Source organism: Passer domesticus, chromosome 4 (genome assembly GCF_036417665.1).
Source record: "Passer domesticus isolate bPasDom1 chromosome 4, bPasDom1.hap1, whole genome shotgun sequence".
In the NCBI taxonomy this organism is placed as follows: domain Eukaryota; kingdom Metazoa; phylum Chordata; class Aves; order Passeriformes; family Passeridae; genus Passer; species Passer domesticus.
The window spans coordinates 17,321,565-17,346,682 of NC_087477.1; the positions used below are offsets into that span (position 1 = coordinate 17,321,565).

Genomic DNA, 25,118 nt, shown 5'->3' on the forward strand with positions numbered 1-25,118 from the left:
GGGACACCTTTCATTAGACCACGCTGCTCAGAGCCCCATCCAACTTGGTCTTGAACGTTTCCAGGGATGGGGTATCCATAGTTTCTCCAGGCAACCTGGGCCAGGGCCTCCCCACCCTCAGATGAGACAATTAGTGAAAAAATTACCACTGTTAGGGTGAGTCACCATCCCCGAAGGTGTTTAAGAGGTGTCTGGATTTGGTGCTGGGGAATGTGGTTTAGGGGTTACAGTGATAATGACAAGTTAATGGTTGGACTTGATGATCTCAAAGGTCTCTCCCACCCTTGATGATTCTACCTCACTTCAATGGCATTGATCTTTTTTACTTGCCAACAGATCTCTTGTCTCCACTGGCTGCTTCATCTCTTCTAATTTTAAATAAAACCAAGTGAGAAAGTAGGTGGAGTTTTGAAATGAAGCACAGGGAGGCTGGAGAAGCACTGAGGAAGTTTAATGCCATCCATTCCTAAACAAATGTGGCTTTAAATGGAGCTGTCATCAGTCTAACATTTAGAGTTCTCCCCCTCTGCACACACCAGCTACATCAAGTCTGGTGAGATTCTCAATTACAAAAGGAAAAACTAAGTTAGGTAGAGCTTAAACACAGAGATTTATTCCAAATCCATCCAAGTCCCTGGAAACCAGTTTCTTCATCCATTCCTGTAGGGAACACAGGCTACTCCATGTCATCTTAAACAGTAGTGAAAACATTTTTCCCAAAAGGATATTTGGTATTTACATCTGATCTTTCTTGAGCTATTAACACGGGACATAAAACCTCTGCACACAGTTAACATACACAACAGTTTATGTGAAGTTTCCTACTGTATCCGATATGATAATAAATATTAATAAAACCTAAGAGCTGACAGTACAACAAAAGACTAAAAGTGTTTTTGACTTGATACCAAAATGCCTTGGTTAAAACCAGAAAAATTACTCTGCTTTTTCCTTGTCAGGCAGCATCAAAAAAAGCGATCAATCCATCTTGATCACAGCCATCCAGAATTTCCAGAAGGAGAGGAACTTTGGTTTTCACATTGGTGCCTTTAAATTTAAATTTATCTATGAAGAGATCTGTGATCATACCTGTAAAGATAAAATTCCAGGAATTACTATTTATTTTCAGTAAGAGGTATGTCTACTTTTAATTCATGATTACGTACCAAGTATTCTAGTGGTTAGAAGAGTTTTTAAAGTTCATGTTTTAAACAATGGTTTAATTGTAAACAAATCCAAGCCACTTACCTTTTATACATTCTTAAGTGCCACCCTGATTTTGAACACAATCTTTAAACATGTCCACAAAGACAAGAATCATGTAAATATAAGCAGCTGTCTATTTCAGCCATGTCTCTGGACATTAAGCTCCATTTAAATAAACCTGAATTGTCAACAAACCATAAAGTCTCTCGAGATGTGCAGGTTGTCTCTTGTATTCCTCCAGCAGCTGATCTGCCTCTTCCAAAATGCTGCGGTATTTTGGGAGCAGGAAGTCCACGCTGCCTTCATGAACTTGTAACTCCTCAAAGACAGTTTAAAATGGTAAGAGCTAACAGCAGGTAAGTATCATAAGAGCAGGTAAGTAAGAAGAAATTAAGCTTAGATATGTCAGAAGGAAGTACTTCAGAGGCAAGACAATCCCCTTCTAAATCAGCAAGTGTTATTTTCAGAGTCCCTCATTTTCTAGGCTTCTAATGAAATACCAGATGTCCCTTCATAGACTGGATTCTCAAAATCCTGCGTATTTCAGCTTCCAGCTCTTAGCCAGAACAGGATCACACCATGCAGACTCAAGCCTTGACCATACCTTCATTTTTAGTACAAGTGAATTCCTAAAAAGTATCACTGAATTTGTGACAGCAAAAAGTTTTGAATGCCTCTTCTGAAAAAACTCAGTCTATCAGCAGACCAGTTTGTCATGGTTGATAGTACAGATCTTTTTATCCTCCAGAGAAATGCACTTCTGCTCTAGACAAGAGGTAATTATGTTGTGCACCGTGAGTCTGCTGGGATACCAGCTTTCATCAATCTTTACATTATTTTACTGCCTGTCAATAGGTTACCATCGAAAAAATGAGTGACCAAAAAATTTGTCAAGGATTTGCTGTCTAAAACAAGCAAGATGTACAACACCATTATTATTGCACAAAGACAGTGTGCATAAAGAATTAATTCTCTATTATTGTTTAAATCCCTGGTTTGCCCAAAAAATATTGTTTAAATCCCAAAACCAGCCCAAGTAAAACCCTTTAAGTGATAATAAAGAATCATACTGTTCTCATTGGTAGCCAGCTTTTTCTATTATCTGAAGAGCTCTGACAAGCATTTGATTCACCCAAAAGCATGACAGAACTGGCTGAACATTTTCACCTCCATTCCCATTAAATTAAAAAAAAAACAAACAAAAGAACTTGATGATGGTGAGCTTTTGACAGGAAAATCCTGATTGTTGGAATCTCTAAGAACTGAGATGAGCTGCCTAACTGGTACCTCCCAAAGGCTATTGAGGAAGGTATTAAGGAAAAGATTCAAAAGCAGATGATTTAGAAATTGTGAGACACTGGGATGAAGTTCCAAAGCAAAGACGTTGCATCTGGCCTGGATGACCTAAAAAACTATAAATGTTAGTGGGAAGAGGGACAGAAGCAGCTGGAAAATAACAGCAGGCTAGGAGAGAATATTAGATCATAAACCTGGCTGCCCTTCTATCATCCAATTTAAGCATGTTCAGTAATCCTACATGTCATTCACTAGTTATACAGCAAAAAAGAGAATTTTCCTTGAAGAAATTTGCCTCTTAGACACTCAAAATACACGTTTTAATTTAAAGGAATGCTTTAAGTGAACAGACCCCACATGACATGCACCTGACTTGAGCCATGGTTTAGTATCTGACAGCAGAGCCTCCCATAAAAACCAAATCCAAGAGTTCAGATACTTACTCTCAAAGCATCTATTAAGTGCACCTTCTTGGCCAGCAGCTGCTGATACTCTAATTTAGGGTGGATAAGCTTTAATGTGTGCCTCACAGATTCCTCATTTACATCTAGCAGGGAGAAAAAAAGAACCCAAACAAGCAAATGAGTGCTACATATTCCATTTAGGGGAATAACAAATGAACTGAAGGACAACAAAACAGAGAAGAATTTTTACCATATGATATGTTGAGATTAATCTTCCTTTTAGTAGCCTCTTTGGAAAGCACATCTTTGAGGATGGATATTGTAGAGATGTTGTCAGATTTAAAATATCCCTCACCTTTTCTATAAAAGAAGAACAATTTAAAATCAACTTGGATACACATGCATGCATTAGGTTTAGTAATGGTATTTTACCTGTAGGTACTTTCAAGCTGTGTTCCCAGGAAAGTGTTCTGAAAATAAAAGGTGATGCACTCTCCAGCAGGAGTCTTTTCAGGCACCTCAGGCAAGCAAAACACAACCCAGGAGTGAATTTCAGCAAAACTGAACTGGCCTTTGAGCATCAATGTATTCATGGGCCTGTGACATTGTGAAATTAAAAGAGAAAAAGGACAGTTAATAGTTAAGAAGGAGGGGTTAACAGGTTTTTACACTGTCCACGTAAAAACAGTTTAGTTTCACACGGTGGTTTCCTTTTAATCAGCACCCTGTAAAAAATCAGGTCTCTCCCTAAGTACAGATACATATTGTAGATTACAGCTATTTTTCTGTACTTCAAAATGCAGAGCTACATGCACATTCAAGTTTTACCTCCCACCTGGCATGTCAGATCTAGGAAAAAAAAACAAGTTGGAAGTTTTTGATGTCCCATTGCAAGTTGTTAAACCTGAAATTTAGGACAAAGGTAAATAACTGACAAGAGCAAATATGACTAAGACAGAGCCTCAAGAGCCTCCCATGCTGTAAACCTCAGATGCAGCATTTTTATCAAGCACAAGGCATAGTGGAGCTCATTTGCACACTGAAGCCTTTGGTAGCCTCCCTTCCATCTTTCAGTTTTGGTTTGAACAAGCTTTATTGCCTCAACAACCTTGGAGGCAATATGAGATGTTAGTGAGGTGGGCAAAAATCCATCAGAAATTGTGTAAAATACAAAACTCCCGTAACAGAGAGATAAAGGTAAAATGTCTTGGCTCAGTTTTGGGGCCAAGTTAGCTGTGAGAAAAAAATAGAGGAAAAGGGTGGAGCAGAGTGAGGCTGAAACTGAAAAGACACAGTTACTTACAGAGGAAAGTTTCCTTTCTACCACACCCCCAGCTCCACTAACACATAGGGCTGAACTATAACCCAGGGCAGTAAAATGAAAAATAGCCCCAAAATAAGAGCAGCAAGGAGCCCATTTAATCCATATTTTCTATTAGGAAATCCATAAAATGGAACTACAGGCTCAAAAGTGTATGTTAGGGGTTAGAAATTGCAAGCTTAAGTGTACCGAGCAAATGTTTCAGCTGCCTTGTGTCATTTTTTCTAAGGGAAAAAAGGCATTGATTTTTCTTTGCACATACCTGTCCTGGTCAATAGAATGAGTTCTCTGATGAAGTGAAAGTGGCTTAATTTGATATTGAAGAACTTGACAGGTTTTTGGTTGGATTCTGGGAGTTATGTATGCTTGAAGTGTCCCATACTGTCCTTCGATCGAGCGCACCTGCAGAGAGGAAAGAAGAACCCACAGAGAAGAAGAAAAGGAAAAAAGATTATTTTACCACTGTTTGGAAATTTAGTGAATATTTAAAGTATGTTAAAGAAAGCCTCTAGTACTTCAAGAATATTTATAGTACTATATTTATTTGATAGTACCACTATAAATAAAGCAGATGAGTTTTAGAACTAAATGGAGCACAGACCAGTGAAGTGCTTCTGTATTAGATGAATTAAATATTAATAAAATAACACCCTCTAACTCATTTTCTGATCAGTTAAAATAAAAAGCCTCAAAAATTGAGAGTTTTACATAAACACGTATCAGATTAGGAGGCTGCAGTAAAACACAGAAAACCTCATGCCTGTGGGCAAGCTGAGGATTTTCCTAATCAGGATCTCCTTCATTATTTCCTGTGGTGGTTGCCATAAAATGTGTGAATTTAGTGGATCCTTAAAAATAAATTCCAAAACACCCACATGCCTTTGAGTATAACAAGCATGAAATGACAGGATTTGCTTCCTCTCCAAAATACAAATTGAGTCTATACTCCCTTGTTAGTTCCCAATGTAACTTCCTTTAAACACTTCAGAGAATAAAAAATGACAGAGCTTTCTTTCCCACACCTCCCTCAGCTTTAAGTTCCACACATTGCCTTCAGAATCCTGTTTTCCCAATCTGTGGTGTCCCCACTGCTTTCATCTTAGGGACACTCAAAAAGATCCCAGGCTCTCCTCTGACATATTTTTAGAAGCCCTTAGAAATCCTAAAGACAAATAAAAAGGAACACAAGCCTCAGGTTAGAAGGTTTCAGGAAATAAACAGCAGTAGAAATTGGACTGATCCACATGAAGAACTCTTCATTCCAAAGCAGGACTAACCATTAATTTTATAGAACATATTTTTGAGCATTTTACCTTAAGTTCAAGTCTTGTAGTATTTGCTTGGCATCTGTAAGTTGCAAGAAGAAAGTTGCTATTTGGCTGAAAAAAGGGAAAAAAAAAAACCCTAAATAGGAAAATAATGCAAAAAATGCAAAATAGGTCTGTGGATTCACAAAATTTCTACTGGTCTGTTTTAACTGTAGCTATGTTACAGTGAAGTTTTTGCTATGCATGTACAGTTATTTACAAGAGTTAAATACAAAAAAGCAATCCTCTGTTCCCCTGAATAAAAGCAATCCTTGGTTCCCCTGAATGTTTTATTTATGATAGCATTAGTTTTAATTATGATAGAATTAAAAAAAATAAAAAGCTCTCTCTAAGGAGAATACAGCCAAAGCCTCTTACACTCTTTAATATCTCTACAAAGATTACATAGATACCTACTTTTCATCTGAAAAATGCATGTCAGCCTGCCCCACTCATCTGCAAAATTAGTTCAACATTCAAAAACTAAAGCAGGATCAGTAAGAAAATACACCCCAAAAAGCACTAAGTTAATCATCACAACTGGCACAAAACCTAAAATAAAAAGCTGATTTCTGGGAGCTCCAGGGCAGAACAATGATGTGCAAATTCAGTTCTTAAAACTAAAATAAAGAACTGTTAGAAGGGAAAAGATTTTACAGAAGACTTTCATAAATCCTAAGGTCATTTCAGGATTTTCTCCCTGGCCCTCAGTGTCAATAGTAATTCTGTAACTATTTAAGTCTGTAGTTATTACATATTAAAAAAGGCATGCAAACATTTAAATCCCCACACAGCAGAACTGTCACATTCTAAAGATATTTTTTAGAAATTAACTAAGTAAAAAATGTAACATCCTTCAACTAAATTACTTGGAAGTAAATGTATATGAATCTGTGGAATCCAGAGAAGAGAGCAATACTGAATGTGTCTCTCACAATCCTCCTCAGGACAAAAAAAAAAAAAAAAAGGAAGAGAGCAGGTATTTTTGCATATTTAGGTTTGCCTTACGTCAGGACCTGCCTTTAACTCCTAATTCTCCAGTATCTCTAATGAAGCTCTGTTCCCTACAATTACCAGATGAGTAGTTAACTGAATGTATTTTAAATCAGAGATATAAAAATCCAAATTCTATTTTTACCACGCAATATTAAGAGTTTCCATCACACCATCTCTCCAGACATCACCTCCTCGGTTTCACTCACCTCAGAATCACAGCTGCTAAAACTAACAACAGCAGAATTTTTATCCACATCCAGCAAGTCTAGTGGGACATCACTCTGCAGAACACAGGAGGAAGGAAAAAAAGAGCTTACATTCTTGAGTAGCTCCAAGTGCATTTATCCTCTGACTGTCATCAAGCTTTGTAAGGAGAGAGAGGCAAGGAGATTGCTTCATCTCAGAGGCAAAAGCCTAACAGACATGCAGCTTACTACTTAATCCTGGAGTAACATCTTTCTTATTCCCTTCAGAGTCCTGAACTCCTGGGGGGCTGGTTTACCACAACCTCAACGTAAAATCTGTGACTGTCTTTCAGACATGAAAGGTAGATTAAACAATTTCATTATTTCTCATTTTGCTGTGGAAACATCTGATATTATACAGTGGCAAATTAGCTGTAGTTTAGCATTGCTCTGTAACATCCTTAATAAAAACAGGATTTTTATTAATAAGTGAAAAATAAAATCCTACAGTACTTCTTTCCCATTTGTTATAGAACAACCACCTCCCTTCCTTGTCACATTTTTCCTCCTTGTCACATTTTTCTCCTCATGCATTTCCCAAAATAAGGTAATTCAGTACTGCTACTCTTTCTGACTACCAAAGATGGCATTAATTTCAGCTGATACAGTAGGAGGAATAATTAATTAAGGTTGCTATAAAGGGCAGGACTATTTCTCCCCAACTGCACACAAATCAGACGCTGTTCCACACTGGAAGTGAACAGGTGGCCCATAACATTCTGAAATTAATTTTCCACTACAGAGGGCACTTAACTGGCAAGTGAGGATGTGCACCTCATTTAATTGGTGTTTAAATGAGGATAAATACCATGCAAAAGCAAACACAAAGTTACAAAGAAATCTTCTGTTACAGCAGCCACTTTGGTCTATTCTGGTAATGTAAAGTTGCTCTGCTCAACATGAATTTGTTGTATTTGCTGCCTAACAAGCATGTCCTTAAGATGCTGTAACTTGGCTCTTTGAACTAGAAAGTCTCTGAGTGTTTTATTTATGCATCAAGAAACCCAGCAAGAACAAAGCCCCACTGACCTGCACCAGGACATTATCTATGGCTGTCTGCACCTCCAAGATGAGGCTGTAGCTGGCATCATCCTTGTTCAGTGTGAACTTGTCATTGACACTGAAGGCAGGTACTGAGGAGACTGCAGTGCTGGAGTGAGAGGCCTGCTGGTATTTCTCCCGTTCCTGAAGTACTTTTATCTGCAATTGCTCCAACTCATTCCTAGAAAAGGGAAACCACTCAAAATGTCTTCAAAAAAAAGGCAACTATAGAGCTACCCTAGAAATTAAATAGTTTAAACTTGCAAGGCAATCATGTTTATCTCCTGTCCTCAATTTTCTAGCCAGAAGTGACTGATGGCTCCCCTTAGATGTACTTAGCAAAGATAAAATAAAAACTATCACATGGATACGTGGATTTTACATGTTCCTTGCTAAAAGATGTTTTTGAGAAACAAGAAAGGACAAACTTTTTCTTTCAAGAGTACAATGTATTTTGAATAATATGGTAGTGACTTCTTTCCTGCCATCATTTAGAAGCTATAGAGCAGCAAGGAAGAAAGGAATCTTATCTTGCTGATACTGAGGCAGAAAGCATTAAGACATCATCATGTGAAGGCAAGATAGAAAAAGACTGTGAAATGAGGCTGCTATTCATTTCTACTTTGAAAAGGTTTGATTCTACTTCTAGATATATTAGTGATAATGAAAATTCAGTGAGATAGGAAGGAAAGATGATATTTCAGCTTTTAACATTTCCATTCTTCCATTTAAATTTCTTTCTAGCACAATTACCTTAAGGATGAAATCTTGTTCTGCATTTCTTGACTTAATTTTAGTTCTTCACCTGATCCACCTTCTCTATGGACAGGTTCTGTAGTCAGTCCTGTCAGCCAGCCTAAACCAATATATGAAGTTTATATTCCTTATAAGCTAAAAAGAAAATTCTACACTCAGCTATTGTATGTGTGGAGTGGTGTTTGTTCCACACACTGGGTAGAGAGAATTGAGCCAAATTTAATCCCTTTTTGTAGGATTAATCCTAGACATCAAGCACCATTTTTTATGGGTTTCATGCTTAAATTGGAAAACATTACTTTTTTTCATTAAGTACTTTGAGCAATAAATTCCTCTTTAAACAGTTTTTAACTGTTGGATTAACTTGTTGGAGCAGTTGGATTTTTTCTGACAAAACCCTGAATTACTGAAAACAAAAGCTGTGCAATGTGTTTATAGCAAACTGAATGCTGCTCAGTGGGCTTAGAGGTTGGATGTTGCTGCTTGAAAAAAGTTATGCTTTTGCTTACTAAATTACATTTATTTCTAAAAGCAAATACTAATTGATTATATTCTGATACCTCAAGCATGACATGCAGACATGAATGGGTGTTTATAGCTCTGGTTCCCTTCCAACATCAGTCTAGTGCACATCCTACCAGAATTCACCTTTGAAAGCCCACAGGGGAACATGGCCTTTCACTTTTTCCTTTCCTTCTATGATCCATGGATCTTTACAACATTCCCACTACAAGAAGCCACAAAGGACTTAGGCTGCAACAGTACCAAGTACTGCCAATCACACCAAAGCACTTCATATGAGGTCAGGTGCAAGGGTCTTTTGACCACTCAAAAACGTTTAGAAGAGGTACTTGGAACACCATTATTTCTCAGTAACTGACTGAGGATTGTATCTTGCCAAATGACATGATTTTCATTACAAGAAGTTTTAATAGGTTAACTTTTAGCACCTAAGGTAACTAAAGGGAGATAATTAGCAAGGTTTTAGCTCCCAGCAGCTGACATATGCAGCTTGTTTATCATGGCCTGTGTCACACACAGGCCAATAGCTCAAGACTTAGAAGAGTTGCTGAGGTGCCTCACATGGGGGATCTTTATTTCCTACTAAAATCAAAACCCATTTAAAGCACTGTGAAACTGAAAAGGAATGAAATTACGTAGAAGACAGAAAACTAAAATAAAACCATGCTTGTATATCAACATTTTTCATATATATTAAAAAATCATAAATAATTCCTTCAGACATATTCATTAATTCATTACATTAAGGCTGCAGTTTACACCAAAATATAGTCAATGACTGTGTTATGCATGATGAATATCTTAAGATATGAAATCCCCACAGTTCAAATGTAGGAAACTTTTTGAAGTGTAAATATTAAATCAGAAGAGATCTTTTCAACACAAAATTTTAAGAGATGTGAGTTGCACTAACAACATAACCTGCTTCATTTTATCACCTCACCACACATGGCATTTACTGTGTCAATGATATGAAGCTTACCTGAGTATGTTGCTGCTAAAATTTCATCATAGCCATCTTTTCCCACACAGCCACCCTGGATTGATGCAATGCTCTCTGATAAAGCCTTCAAATAAACACATTCAAGCAGAGGGAAATATCACTGCACTCATTTTAGAAGGTTTTAGAAGATTCTACTCTACATAGCAAACATATGGAAAACCTGAATGCAAAACACTAAGACAGTGTTTTTCCAGCAGAAATTAGGAATCTGACTGAAGTGGAATGATCTCTCTGGATCCAATTACTAGTTCAAACCATTGACAACCAAAGTAATTATGGTCAGTGAAGCCCTGGCAGCTTCCATTTATTAACCTGTAAATCACAGACTGTGCACAACACTCTCAGGTTTTTCACTCAGAGAGCAACTCTGTATTAGGTTTCACCCAGCAGTCAACTAAGCCAAAACTTTAACACACACTCTCTGTATTATTTTGATTTTTGCTCAAATAACAACTACTTCACTTTCTAGTTCTTACATGTTACCATACTAATTTGAAGTTCATATTGTCAACGTTACAAACCTCTTAAATGAAAACCAACTACATATTTTAGCAGTAACAATCATCTAAGTTTTGAAGCACAGATTTTTATTTTTAATTAATGGGTTTTTTCCCAGCAGAGTATGAAGGATGAGGACTTACATAATCGTGTCGAAGGACAGGATCATCAGCACTCTCAAAGTTATAAATCTCTATCATTCCATCATCTCGTCCAACAAGTAATTCCTTAACTCCATCTCCCAGAATGTCAAAACTATCAATGCACAGAATACCTAATGAAGAAGAAAACAAAGCCATTGGCTTCATCTTTATTAGTTTATGATACAATAATACACAGGCCACACACAGTTACACAGAAAGAGGGTCCTAGCCAGCTTTTAAGGTGTTAGTAATGAGATTTCTGGATCAGTCCTCAAGGCTGAAGTCCCTCTCCTGTACTTCAGGTTCAAGGTTCACTTTTTTGGCTCCATATTTCATAGAAAGACTAAGGACATACTAAGAAGCATTTTAAGAAAATAATATGGTGATAAACTCTTATAATTAAATAAAAATGTATTTACACATTCCATTCCTGATCTTGTCCTTTACAAAGCACTAGGGGCTAACAAATGTTCCAGAAGCAGCACACCAAGGTTAAAACTGGGAAAGTTTTGATCAGTTATTGTGGAGACATATTCCACCTTCAGATAAAACCCTTTATTATGACTCTTTAGAGACCTTAAAACCACTGCACATCTCATAAGTTTGGCAGGTGTATTTGCCAAATATATACACAGACTTAGAAATAGAAAAATGAGAAACATCTCAGTCAATCATATTTGAATCAACACTGTTTTATACAAACACCACTTTAAAAGTAGCATAAAAACAAGTTTGCTAGAATACTGGAAATTATATGAACACAAAATCCAAAGCAACACAAACTGATTCAAACTGTCAGATAATCAGAAGAATGAAACAGACCTTAGTCATATTAATATCACATACTGATACAATATGCCTCCAAAGTTATCTGTGAATAAGATTTCCTGATTACCCTACTCTTGACATGGAAAGAGTATGCTGGAAAGCTAAAGAGTGAGAAATTGAGACGTATCACATACCTCCTCTCTTCTTTTCATTTCCAATTTCCCACCTTGGTACTGCCTTGGTACCAGTAATCTGGGTGAGACCCAATTTCCCATCAGAAGTCCCATACACAATTTCTTCCCCAGAGTCACCTGAACACAGAAACTGAATTTAGAATTGATAAAATCCATCACACCAACTTCAAAATGTTGTGTAGTTACACTCTCCAGCCCATAGGAAAGGAAAACAGTGAATTAGTGACATGCAATGGAACTGTCAGGCTTCAAACCTGAAAACAAATCCATGAAAACTGCACCCATCCTGATAATTTCCTTGTGGCAATCACTATTCTGTGTTTGGCTGCACCCCTGCACTTGGGTTCTTCCTAAAAACCAGCCAGAATTTATTACTATATATTTCAGCAAAGTTAGGCCGAAGCGTAAAGGCTATTCAATGGACTTTACAGAAGAAAAACAGAGAAACCCTTTAACAACACACACCCAGCAGTGAATTGTTGTGCCAAAATTTCAGCAATTAAGAACTACTTTTCCAAACCAGCTCTGGATGTCTGTCACACAGTCTAACTGGAACTAAATTAAGCACCAGATTAACACCCTAAAGCGATTTCTATGAGGTTAGAGCAGATCAGCAAGGAGGAGGATCAAAACTATTTTAAGTTTGAACCTTCCAGTCTCAGTTTATGTTAGCTCAATATTCTCATCCATCCATGTATTCCAGTTATGGAAATCCATGTGTAAGGGAAACACAAACCAAAAATCTCCACATGACCCCAAAAGTCCAGTTTGTTTTTGCACAGTGAGACCCCTCAGACCTCACTGGTGTTGTAAAAGGCCTTCAATTAAATGTGAATATAATTTAGAACTGTCTAAAACAGTCATATCACTATGTCTATTTATGTCTATGTCTCTATGTCTATATATCTGTGTAAAAAAATTACCTTGCACAGTCACTTTTCTGCAGCATTTTTAACATCAGCTTAAAAATCAAGATAAAATAACTAACGAAGACAAGCTACAAAATCTTAAAAATATAGTAAAATACTATTATTAATTATGTGTATATTCAAAGTCTTGTTACCCCCATTTCCATTGCTCAGAGCAAGAACAGTAGGTGGTCCAGGAAGTTCTACTTCATACAGCAAATCAGATCCCTGAAGACAAAGAAAACAATCTTCAATGAATTTGTTAAAAAAAAAAAAAACAACAAAAAAACATAATCAAAACAACAACAAAAAACCCCCAAAAAAACCCCAAAAAACCCAACAACCCCAAAACACCAGCCACACACTGAACCAAAGCCCCACAATGACAAAATTGTTATGGATCATACTAAAAGGCAATATTTACTTATTCAAACTCCTATGGGAAAACCATTTCTAAGCCAAAAACAGGGTGAAGTCTGTAGAAATAAAACATAGGACTCCTGAAATGTTATTATCATTAAAAATGATCCAGAAACTCATCTGGCAATTTAATTTGTTAAACCTCTTAGTATCACTCATGGCTTGTTGCAACAGTAATTGATCAGAGCAAGAATTCCCAAAGTGATAAAGACTTCAGGAAATTAAATGTGTAGGTGAGCACTTTTAGTTAGAAGGGACCAATTTGTCATCAACTTCCACCTATGAATTCCAAAGCCTGTTTATAGTGGTTTCCTTAAAATCCTCATTTTTCACAAGTTTATGGTAATTACTTTCCTTTTAAAACAAACAGCAGAAAGGGAATGCACCAGCAACAGCACTGCCAAGCAAGGCACAACACGCTGACCCTTATGATGTTTAAGCCATGCTGATACGTATTCCCTTAACAATTAGTGCAATTCCATAGCATCCACACATAAAACAAAAAGAAGGAGGCATTTTAACCTGTAACACCCTGAGCACTCTGTCCTGACACGCGAGCACCGGTGTGATGCAGTTCACTCTGTCTACAGGAAGGCAGAGAACATCGTTGATTTTATCTCCTGATAGGAAGTAGTGCTGGTCCTTGCAGTCACAGTAATGGTTATAGATGTAGCTGGCACAGAGAAAGAGATCTGCTCCTGAGATGTACCTGAGGAGAAGAAAACACATCCTGTAGCATCTTGCTGCAGCAAGAGTCCTTTATGCTTTTATGCCTTGCTATGCCCCCAGTGCCAAGGTATTATGGGGCCCTGCAAGCTGTTCCAGCTTTTAGAGTTCCTTATAAATGCTAAAACCACGTGGTTTCTACAGCTCTCACATTTCCACTCTGTATTCAGGTAAATCCCTAATAATATCTTTATAGAAATTTCATTATTATTATATTTTTTATGCTGATTTGTCTATGGCAACATCTTAAAACGCAATCCAAAAAAACATTTTGCTCCAGGAGCTACGTGGACAGGACACACTGTGGCAATAACTCCAGTTCTGCTCACACAGCTTTTGCACTGCTGTGAGTACCTCCAGACCACTCCCAATTCCCCCCACACCTCCAAGACTTCTTCATAATATTCCCAATTCCTCCTAGAGGCTGCAGCACAAGCTGAAGCTGGACTGGCACTTAGTGCCACCTACACAATATGCTTAAAATTATTCCATAAAATCATAAACTAACAATCTGCTACAGCTCTCAAAAAAGGCAAAACATCATACATACATAGCTTTGATGCTTTCAGTAAGGTTAGTTTCAAAGGAAAGAAACTGCTTCCCTCTTTTTGTGAAACCTCTGACTTCAGATCCTATAGCCACAAAAATTTTCTCTTGTGGTGTATTAAGAGCTCCTCCCAGCTCCAATCTGGAGATCCTTTGTCCTGGTAGTGTCTTGAACACTGGCTGTCAACAGAAAAGCAAATTTCGTCATCACAATATCATATTTATCGTAATCTTTTAACATAAACATTAAGAAACTTACTTTACAATTTCTGGCAAAACTAAGATGCAATGGGTTGTACACAGATAAAAATAATCTGTGTATTTATCTTCAGAACCACAGAGCAACCAAGCATTTTATGAGAAAATAAATACAATAAGCTTTACAACATAATAAATTAAAACTTCATGACTTCATTGTTATTAATTCATCCATGGGAAAAATTCAGCACTGCTGTCAGCTAGTCTACAGTTTGTGTTTTATTTTAAAGAACAACACACATGCACTCCCTCCCTCTCACATGTTACATTCTTATTCCAGAAGTCTACATTGATTTATTTGTATTGTTATAGAACACTTATGAGCTAACCATGAACTTCCTGGAGAAGAAAAAACAGTGAAATAAAATAATTTTTTACTGAGCTGGGCATAAAAAGCAATCAGTTTGTCCAAATCCCTAAGGTGATTTAATGAATCCCTGCAGTTTTTGTCCCGTTACAATAACTGTGTATGTGCCCAGGCTTAAGCCCAATTTAGCTGAAGTGCAAAATGTGCAGAAGTTACTTTTTTTTTCTCCATATTAGTTTTTGACTACAACGGTGGAGAATTCTGTGCTTGACCAGGCATGAGATCAGCATGCCCTCACCACAGTTAGGAATCAGTCCACAGCTCTACCTAGACACCTTCCACTGGCATCTTATTGCCACATCAATAAAAAATGGACTTTCAAAGTTCACTGGGAAGAACATTCCGAAAATAAAACTTTAAATGGAACATTTCCACTTACCACAGCTTCACCCTTTTTTATGCCAAAACACGTAACGACCCCATCCTGATCTCCAACAACCACCTTCAAAAGTAGAACACATGGTTATTTTTTATTACACACAAAGCTGTGGTTTTACATAGTGCTCCTCCTGTATTCATAGAACCACAGAATGGTTTGGGTTGGAAGGGACTTGAAAGATCCCTTACCATGGATCTTGCACAATCCCAGGTTGCTCAAGTTCCATCCAACCTGACCCTGAACTCTTCCAGGCAGTCACAGCTTCTCTGGGTAACCTGTGCCAGTACTTCACAACTCTCACAGGAACAACTTTTCCCTCATATTTAATCTAAACCTACTCTCCTGTCAGTTTTTGCCATTGCCCCTTGTCTGGTCGCTACATGCTATTGGAAGTAGTTTCTCTATTATAAAATTAACGATATTTTCGTATCTTCGAGGACTTAAAATTTTAGATTACAAATGGGAGTAAATTACTAAATTACATATGGGAGTACACTTTAAAGGTCTATATAAAATGTTAGAAATAGGATGTTGAACAGCAGTCCAAGTACAGGCATTTAGAATCCTTTTCCTGCTTCTAACTGTAAATGTCAGCAACCATGAGGCAAAGATGTATTTGGGAAAAGTTGTGTTTTCACATTAAAACTTTATTACTGAAGGAAAAAAAAAATGCAGCTATTTTTATTGAGTTTCCCTAACAAGATTTCCTTAATTAAATTAAGAAATACTTAAAAATAAATATTCTATAGAATCATCAAGGTTGGAAAAGACCTTTCAGATCATGAAGTTCAAGCATCAAGTTGTGATTATTGCTGTAATTGCCCTAAACCATGGCACCCAGTGCCAGATCCTCTTTAACACCTCCAGGGATGGTGACTCCATCAGCTCCCTGGTCAGCCTATTCCAATGCTTGACCATCCTAAGAATAAAATATTTTTTTTAATATCTAATCTGAATCTCCCTTGTCTCAGCTTCAGAGCATTTCCTCTCGTCTTAAGTGTCAGTAAAACCAAAACAGAGAAATATGGAAGAACTCCCTTGCGGTTTCAGCAATGCCGTAAAGTAGAAAAATTCATTCCCGTTCCGAAGTTTTCCAATTACAAATTCGGATTTTTTCTTTTTCCAAAAAAAGGTTTTCCAAACCCCCAAAATGGGGTTGCGCGGTCTTTCCCTATGGCGTCCCACATCTAAGGAAACTCTGGAGGTGATCAGCGCGAGGGTGAGGCCCAGGGCAGGAGAGGCAGCGAAGCACCAGGCGCTCGGTACCTTCTGCGTGGCCTTCCTCCCGGAGGCGGGCAGCAGCCTCATCGTCTTCTGCGCCGTGACTCCCACCTGTGGGTGCAAGAGACGCTCCAGAGCGGGGCCCGGAGCCTCGGGCCGCTCGCAGGCCCCGCCGCCCGGCCGCCCCTCGGCCCCGGGCGGGCCGTGCCGCCTCGGGGCGCTGCCGTGCCGTGCCGTGCCGTGCCGTGCCCACCTGCAGGTAATCCACGCGTGCCAGGCGCGGCTCCATCGCTGCCGCGGGCACGGCGCGCCCGCCGCCCGTCCCCGCGGCAACCCCCGCGCGGGGCCCGCCTCCCATTGGCTGCGCAAGGGGGCGGGAGGCGGGGCCTCGGCCAGACGGGCGCTGCGATTGGCTGGGAGGCGGCGGGGCGGGGCGAGGGGCGGGCAGAGGCGGGAGCGCCCCGGGGCGGCTGCCGAGGGAAGGGCGCCGGGGGCGATCCCGGGCTCGGTGCCGAGCGAAATGGTTTGTTTAACAACGAAGCCAAAAATACCTGCCCTGCACGGGCTCTGAGTTAAAAAAAAAATCCTTACTCGCCGCAGTGTAAATACACTGAATTAAGAAAGGGGGCGGTGCGGGTACGTGTATAGAGACATGTTAAATAGCGCTGCTGCCATTACATTCCCACTTACCTGGTTCTCAGCAATTCCTTGTGGTCATAACCATGAGTTCTGGGCTTACACGCGTTACTAGCACCACTAATAAAGAACAACGATTTCAAGTAATCCTCCACTCATCTCTAGTTGGTTTATTGTAGTATGAAAAATCCTATTTTGTACCTGGACACTGCAAGGAACAGAGTATAACACTGTATCTGTTAATTTTTTGTCTTGCAAATTTAGTGCAAAGAATTCTCCATATGTAATCATAAACCTGTTAAAATATCAGCAATCGATACCATTATACATTTTTAATGCATAAATGCAAAAAAAAAAGTTATTATAGTTCTTGCTTTTAGACAATTAAAATGAAGAGAGCAATCTTTTTGTGGTGAGTTAATAAAAGTTCCTAAGACTAAATTCCAGAGAAGCTGTACATAAAGTTATTTAGTGCTAAAAATCTACAATACATTTTTTTTCAAGTATAAGATACTGAAATATTATTGCCAATAAATAGTTGTGCTGTAGTCGAAGCCACGGTTCCTTTGTTGAGTCATTCACATCTCAGCATATTAGGATTTAGTTTCTCACTGAGTTTATGTATTAAAATTGCCAACTCTTCTGTTGCTTGGGACTTATCCTCCAACAGTTCATAGCGAAGACTGGAGATGTCCTGTTTGATTTCCTTTAATTCACCTGCATTAATAATGAAAATAAACACTTTTTAGCAAAGTTTAACATTCAGTTAAGTCACACCAGTGCCTATTTCAGATTATCATCCCAAAATGTTCATGACAGCAGGTACAGGATGGGTCAGGAGGATTTACCTCATCTTCATTCTCAGTGAGATGTGTCTCCAGCCCTAAATAGCACTAAAGGGATTTTCACAGTCCACTGGAGCATTGTGCTCCATGTGTACACACAACACCAAAGATTCCCAAAGGGCTGTACAAAGGTTAATGAATTAATCACACCAACACTGCTGAACAGCTGGTAAATATTAGTATCCCCTTTTTAGAGAGAAAAGGAAAAGAGATGTTTTTTCTGAAGGGGTGTGCCAAAATCACAAGGAAAAAGTGTGGCAGAACTGGCAGTAAAACTCACAGCTTTTGAGTCTCTCCTCTTCCTTACCAACATCCTTGGAATTAGAAAAAGTCAACCAATTTAACATGATGTTATAATTTGACACAAATACAAAAAACACATTTCAACAAGACAGTTGTCTAAGCCAGGCTCGTAATAGGCAGCAGCATGTGTTCCCTTGTAGGATATTCAGTTGAAGAGCAAAAGCTTTCAAAAATGTTCAAATACTGTTCTTCCAGCAAGTGTGAGGGACGTGCATTCTTACACAGTATCTGCCTAGGGAAATTATTTGTCATGCACGAAAGAAAGGAGTATGAAGAGACACCTATATTCTCTAGTGATGCAGAACAGGGAAAATCTCGAGACTTTTTGTTTAAGTAGTTATAGTACATAGAAATGCCAATGTTTTCTGTTTAGGGCATAGAAGACTTCAAGAATTGTGTCTTCAGAGGCTGGGTCTGTGCTTTGGGTACCAATGAGATGCTCAGGACACTGAACACTTGGCTGTGCAGATGAAGAGTGAAACTCAAGAACTCAAGGGTTACTTGCCCTGCTCAAAGTGGACTTCCCTCTACAAAACCTGGTGCCAAAGCCAGAACCATGATGTCAGTAAACCCTGATTCTTCTGCACTGTCTTTCTAATTTAAACACATCTCTGCCAACACCAGAGTGGCATCAGGGATCTGGAAAGGGCTGGCACTGCTGGTGACAGAACAGTCTTTTCATCAGTCACTAGGCAGATGATTTCCTACATCACAGAGAAGGAACAGGAAGAAAGCAGTGGGAATTCAGGAGAGCTGCACACTGAGAGGATTCACTTTTAGGAGCCTTTCTGCTTTTGTCATTGACAATCACAGCTCTGTACAGACACACAGGATGTGGAAGTGTCAGGATAACAGTCAGTGCACAATGCTGCCTTTTGAAGGGGATTTAATTTAATCCTTTTTGCTCCCTGCTTCTCGCTGAAGAGAGTTATAGGTAAGCAGAGAACAACTAGGGAGCAAAACAGAAGCTTTGCTGCCTCAGCTGAGAGCTGAGCAGCCCTTTCAGGCCCCTTACATCACACATGCACACAGCTGCCTGACGCTGCCATGCCAGTAAAACATCTTCAGTCCATCCCTGCATCACTCTATTGCTTGATAACATTCTAGCCAGAGTTTTTGTTTGGGGATCTGCCAGAGCACAGGAGTTTCCTTGTTGGACTGCAGGCCTGTGTTTCATTCCTGGAAGGTTGGAAGGAGGAGGACAACCTTTGCCATAGTCTCATCCCAGTGGTGAGTTAGGGTGTGAAACTGGAGCAAGCACCTCTCACATCTGCCAGGGAGCTCAGATCCACTGTTTCACAAAAGATCTCCCACTAAAAGAGAGGTTACATTTGTCATTTTTTAGCAACATGCAGCTGACTGTGGAGCTTTGTTTAATGATGGGCAGCTTCACAGGTGATTAATCCTCACAGCTTTGTGAAGGAAGGGAGGACAAACAGTTCAGGGTGTAAAGTGCTAAACTGTGTATAATTGTGTGCTCAGTTGAATGAAAGAGAGAGGAAGATCCTGCAGTTTTGATTAGGACTCTGGAAGTGTGAATACAGTTAATGGCTCCTTCACAGATTTCCTCTGTGCATTATGTCTGTGCCCTCATTTTCAGTCTGTGAAATGGGGCCCATAATATTTCTCAGTTCTACTTCTTTAGTCCTACTTTTCCATTTCTTTGATGACATGGGCATAGTTTCAATTACTATCTGAGCTCAGTGCATGTGAAATAGAAACAATCCCTCTTTTCACTCAAAACCCCCATGCATCACTGTAATACTGGTTCTTAATACAACATGAAAAAAAATTGCCTCTAAATATTGCAGTCTCTTTCTTACCTTCATTGACTTCATCATTTTCTTTGTCCACTTGTGCTTTCAGAACGTAACGCTTTATCAGTCTCTTCATTATTTGCTGCCAGATTAAAACAGTTATATAATCAGGTGAGATTACATAATTAAACATTGTTCATTTTTCTTTCTTAGCTCTCTCTGTCACATCTGCCTAAGAATGAACAGTCCCAGATGAAGTACTTGCCTGAAATGGGCTTTTCTGGGGGCATGCTGAGAAAGGAAGGGAACAGCCAACCTAGTCAGCTTTCACATCCCTTTACCCAGAAACCCATTTCAGATATTCCTTCGCCAGTTTCAGATGTCTGCTCCTCACATTTTCCCAAGGGGGACATCAAAGACCAATTTTAAGTACTGCATGAGCTAGTTTTGAAATGCTTCAAATTATGGGCTTGGACAATAATATTTTGGGTTTTTTTGTTTTTTTGTTTTGTTTTTTTTTTCAAGGAGCACCCTAGAGCTTGATTTCTACAGGAGGTTTTCTTTCTCTGGTGAAGGCAAAACGTTCTTGAAACACAAAATTCTGCTAGAACCTTCTCACTGTTCTATTGCTCAGGACAGTGATCACTGTATGTACTTACCTGATAGCGTGTTGGCTGATTGAGAATGCTGTTAAAACTGTGGGATTCAAAAACTCTGGAGTTCGACTGAGTGAAAAGGTTTAACTAGGAAGAAATGAGACAAAATTAAAATAAATTATGGAATTCACAGTTAGGATTCAGCTCCATTAATATTTTTCTTTAGACATGTTGGGGACCTTTCCATCTTTTACTATATTAGAGTATTATTTTTTTTAAATGAGATTGCCTTGAATTATATGTCAGTTTTATTTTGTTTGGGGTTTTTTTAATGCTGATAATTTTAGCCATCCTGTTCTGTGGAAATAGGCTTAAAGTATCTTTTATCAATATTCAAGTAACTCCTTGTGGGAATTATTTGCATTTTTGAACACTCATCAATTTCCGTTTTGTGTTTCTCCAGATTTGGTTGTTCTAACAAAATTTAAATTTTAAAATAATTTCTTGCTTTATACACTATGTTTAGGCAGTCTGAAATAGAGATTTATTACTATAAATGATTAATTACTCTATTATCATTAGAATAATGGATTACAGGCTAAAACTAAAAAGAAAATAAGACCGCTGGAATAGACACAAATTATCACACAATCCCTGCAATGAGAAGATCTCAGAACCTACCCTTGATTTGGAGTTGCCCATTCCCATTTCAATGTCCTTCTGTAGCCGTCTCCTCCTGCACTTGGAAAAGTTAATGATCCTCATGATGAAATAGAAGAAAGATTTGGGGCTTGGTACAAGACTGAAGGGGGGAGGTAATGTTTTTCCATCATCAAAATATGACAGCCAAAGTTTAGAACGAGCAAACTTCCACTCTACATCACTGTCATCCTGTGTTAGAAAATAAAAGAGATTATACTCTTGGTTTTTATGAAATGCAAAGCTTCTTTCAAATGAAACTGCTTTGAAATATCTTTATGGTTTTAGATAAAATATTGTATTCTTGCTAGTAAGACTTCCAGCAGTTCTGCAGAAATGCAACCACTTAACTTAGTCTATTTTAACCAAATTTCAGTCATCTCTTTATGGCAACATTTCATTCAGAACACTTAGTTGAAACACATGAAGCATTTAAGCAAGCATAATTTTTGCATCAAGTGAAAGCCAACATATAAACTCCCTGCTATTTAAAGTGGAGCTTTCAGAGGTTTTTCAAGAAGAACACTTTTCTTATTTTCACTTTAATAAGAACACTTTTCTTATTAAAGTGGTCACATGGGCTTGGTACTTGCACAAGTGTTGAAGTATTAGACTCAAGGCAAAAAATGGCTTAAAATGGTAGTGCTCACAACTTTTTACATAACCAGGACAAGCAACTCTGATTTATAATGGAGTTTAGAAAATGCAAACTTTGTGGTTCTGAAGAAATTGTGTTAAATACTGACAAACCTATTTTGTCCTAATACATTCTTACTGAAGTATTCCAAGGCTGGATTATAACTAGTTTTTCCTGCTGAATTCCCTAACATTTCCCAGAACTCATTGAAAAGACTGGGAATGACATAACCATTTGTACACCATGTCTTAGATAATTGTTCTTCCTGTTTGTGTGGGTGTGTGCCTGCATCTGTGTGAATGTAGTACTCTTTGAACTCATGATCTGGAAAGCTGGCACTATAAATACACTTTTACTTTCATTTCAGCAATCTGAGATTTATTTTCCAAACCCAAGTAACTTCAATGCTATACATCTTCTGATTTGTTTTTTAACTGGAGTTGGATGCCAAATATAATGTGTACACAACATGATATAAACTTGTTTAAATGCTGTGAGGTTCTGCAGCTTGGCTGAGTTGTTAGATGAAGTCAGCCTTCTTTTACACATTTTGTTGATATCCTTTCCTGTGGTAACCTCTTCTTTGTACTTTTTGCATACCACTGAAATAATTCCAATTTGCTCTGTCCTTTTTACAGCCACAGAAGAGAACGAGTTGAGAGCAAAGCCCACCTCAATTTCTTGATATGAACTGTTGATCATAGCAATCAGCATGTTGAGCAGAACCACCACCATTGTGACGTTGTATATGCCATAAAGAACATAACCAATGTTCTCAATGAACTTGTGATCGTATTTGAGGACAACAGAGGTTACTTCAGACAAGCCAAATATTGACCAAAATAAGGTCTTGAAACTTTCTTCCACTCTGTAGGGGAAATAAGAGGAAGGCATTATTAGTAACCACACAAAGAAATAAATAAGTTGTGTTTACAGTGACTGATAAACAACCTCAATTAATTTGTCTGTGAATCAGAACACTGATCAAAACAACAGACATGCAAGGAAGCATTTTTCACAGCACTTTCCATTTGTCCTCTGTGCTCCACCTATCCATCACAGCTAATGGAGCTGTAACAATACATGCAGAACAACAGGAACTAGAAAGGTATTTTAGATCAAGTAATATTTTCTTCCAACTGGTTGCCCACAAGTCTGTGTGATTGAAATATATACAGGTGAAATTATTTCAGGCTGAAATGAAAGCTTCCATTATACAAACAGGGAACAATAGGTCTTTTGTGTTCTGCTTTCTGAGGCCTTCAGTTTTATTTTAATGCTAAGAGAGAGCACACAATGTCTCACAGACTTTGTTATCTTAATGAAAAACCTGAAAGTTTTGATTGGCTTTTTACTTACAATGAAACCTCATACTTACGTTGTAAAGGCTGGGTTTAGTTTAGCTCCAAGGTAGTAGGAGTACAGTATGAACATTCCAATCATAAATGCAAGAAATACCATAATAAAAAGGACCATAAACTTGAAGATGTCCTTAACAGTCCTTCCAAGGGAGATCTGCAAGGGCCCAAAACTCTCATTTGCAGGCAGGATATAGGCGATCCGAGAAAAGCTGAGAACAACAGCAATTGCATAAAGGCCTTCAGATATTATCTGAGGATCAGATGGGAGCCATTTATCTCTAGCTGGAAGATATGAAATACACGGGTTACTCATTTATCACAATCTTGAAGAATAAACCTTGATAGGATTTTTCCATTATCATGTCTGAATTTAGTTGAGACAAATATTTGAAGAGTCTAATAGATGCTGCTCTATTCCTTTTTCATTTAAGTAATAAATTAAGAATATGAGTTACATTGCCTTCTGTTAGAAGAAAAGTGACTTGAAGAAACATAACATTTTCTTCTGCATTTTGGATTTTAACCTGAACTAGATAATAACAAATTCCTTACTGCATTTTTAACTTGTCTGTATTAGCTACCTTAACAAACACTGTGCTAAAGCTGGGAAATTTATTCCTATTTGGTGTTTCATTGATGGGCAGTTAAGTGCTGCCTGATGAACAATTTCATTTATTAGTCACACCAAGCTTTTGCTTTTTGCAGGATATAACCTAGTTCCCATAGTGACCATAAAGACTTTTGCCAATTACCTCAAAAGAAATAGGATTGTGGGTTTTACACACAATGTGCACAGAAACAATTGAGTTATACAGAAATTCATAAATTACAATGTGAATTCATGCACCATCTTAGCAGAGCAACACTGAATTAAAATGTGTTCATATCAAAATACCCTGTGTTTCTAAATGTGTATTTACATATGCACAATGGTTATATTCAGATATTATATTCAGTATACAATATTCAGATTAGTTACACTGCAATAAAGATAAGTAACAAGACCAAGTCTGCTGTTACAATATATCGAAGCCCATCCTAAAATACATGGTCAGTAGCATTTTCTTGTGTTGTTAATCACACCTTTATTGACAATTTCTGCATTGCAATAAATATTTTGTAGTTTTATTCTATTTAAACAGACCTGCACAGGGCCAGCATCCTTCCTTCAGGAGGAAATGCTGATAGATGTTTATGACCATGAATAACTATCAAACAACTGAACCAAAAAAAAAGAGAAAGGAATCAGATCAACATTTCATCTGTTGTGCAAATAGCCAAGAATAAAATATAACCTCCAAATGTTTAAAATCAAGGGGGTCAAATTTAGCTTTATGGTGAAGAGAGGCTTCTAAATGCACCCTTCAAGCTTTCCTATGTTCAGATGTGTTTGGCAGAAAAACTAAGCTCACCATAAGTAAAATATTCAATTTCTGGAGGAAGTGTGACCTCAGAGAGGTCATTCTCCTCAATGTAGTTGTCCACATACTGTTGTGCTTTTGTGGCCTGAAGGAATGCCAGGAGTCTGGCTGTGAAAGCAGCAATAAAAATGGACAGCATTCCGAAATCCAGAACATTCCATAACTGCAAGATGTATTCCCTGGGTCCTTCCAGCCACAGCTCTTTGCATTCTGACCACATCATACCTGCAACAAGAAATGAAAAAGCACAGCAATGTTTGCCCAACCGTTGTCATTTAAATTCCCTGCATTCTCCCATTTCATGGAAGTGTATGATACCAGTGGAGCAGAGATTCACT

General features: G+C 38.2%; 2 protein-coding genes across 3 annotated transcripts in view; both read right to left on the minus strand.

The window, feature by feature from the left end:
- Positions 1-591: 591 nt before the first annotated feature.
- Positions 592-16,914, minus strand: BBS7 (Bardet-Biedl syndrome 7). The gene is made up of 19 exons (XM_064416403.1): positions 16,779-16,914; positions 16,571-16,636; positions 15,305-15,367; positions 14,305-14,480; positions 13,551-13,737; positions 12,764-12,836; positions 11,701-11,817; positions 10,739-10,869; positions 10,077-10,161; positions 8,570-8,672; positions 7,805-7,997; positions 6,737-6,811; positions 5,541-5,606; positions 4,490-4,629; positions 3,339-3,503; positions 3,157-3,266; positions 2,946-3,049; positions 1,402-1,525; positions 592-1,089 (listed from the first exon to the last, which is right to left on the minus strand). Exons 1-19 carry the CDS (start codon positions 16,881-16,883, stop codon positions 956-958), a joined length of 2,217 nt encoding a protein of 738 aa, XP_064272473.1. The 5' UTR covers positions 16,884-16,914; the 3' UTR covers positions 592-955.
- A 391-nt stretch (positions 16,915-17,305) lies between these two features.
- Positions 17,306-25,118, minus strand: part of TRPC3 (transient receptor potential cation channel subfamily C member 3) — a 33,134-nt gene continuing 25,321 nt past the window's right edge. The window contains exons 6-13 of one of the 2 annotated variants that reach the window (XM_064416402.1): positions 24,772-25,005; positions 23,377-23,641; positions 22,671-22,866; positions 21,344-21,553; positions 20,726-20,809; positions 20,133-20,208; positions 18,287-18,320; positions 17,763-17,878 (exon numbers count right to left, since the gene is read on the minus strand). In XM_064416402.1, coding sequence (XP_064272472.1) covers positions 18,310-18,320; positions 20,133-20,208; positions 20,726-20,809; positions 21,344-21,553; positions 22,671-22,866; positions 23,377-23,641; positions 24,772-25,005 — 1,076 coding nt within the window. In that variant the 3' untranslated portion in view covers positions 17,763-17,878; positions 18,287-18,309. Of the gene's footprint in view, positions 17,879-18,286; positions 18,321-20,132; positions 20,209-20,725; positions 20,810-21,343; positions 21,554-22,670; positions 22,867-23,376; positions 23,642-24,771; positions 25,006-25,118 lie in introns of both variants that reach the window. The other variant, XM_064416401.1, reaches the window with a different exon arrangement.

Coding starts and splice junctions, on each gene's coding strand:
- BBS7 (XM_064416403.1), bottom strand. CDS start 16,883: ATGGGAGGCGGGCCCCGCGCGGGGGTTGCCGCGGGGACGGGCGGCGGG. Junction 10,870..11,700: donor AAATGAAAAGAAGAGAGGAG/GTATGTGATACG, acceptor CTTCTTCATTAG/GTATTCTGTGCATTGATAGT. Junction 6,812..7,804: donor TAGATAATGTCCTGGTGCAG/GTCAGTGGGGCT, acceptor TGTGTTCTGCAG/AGTGATGTCCCACTAGACTT.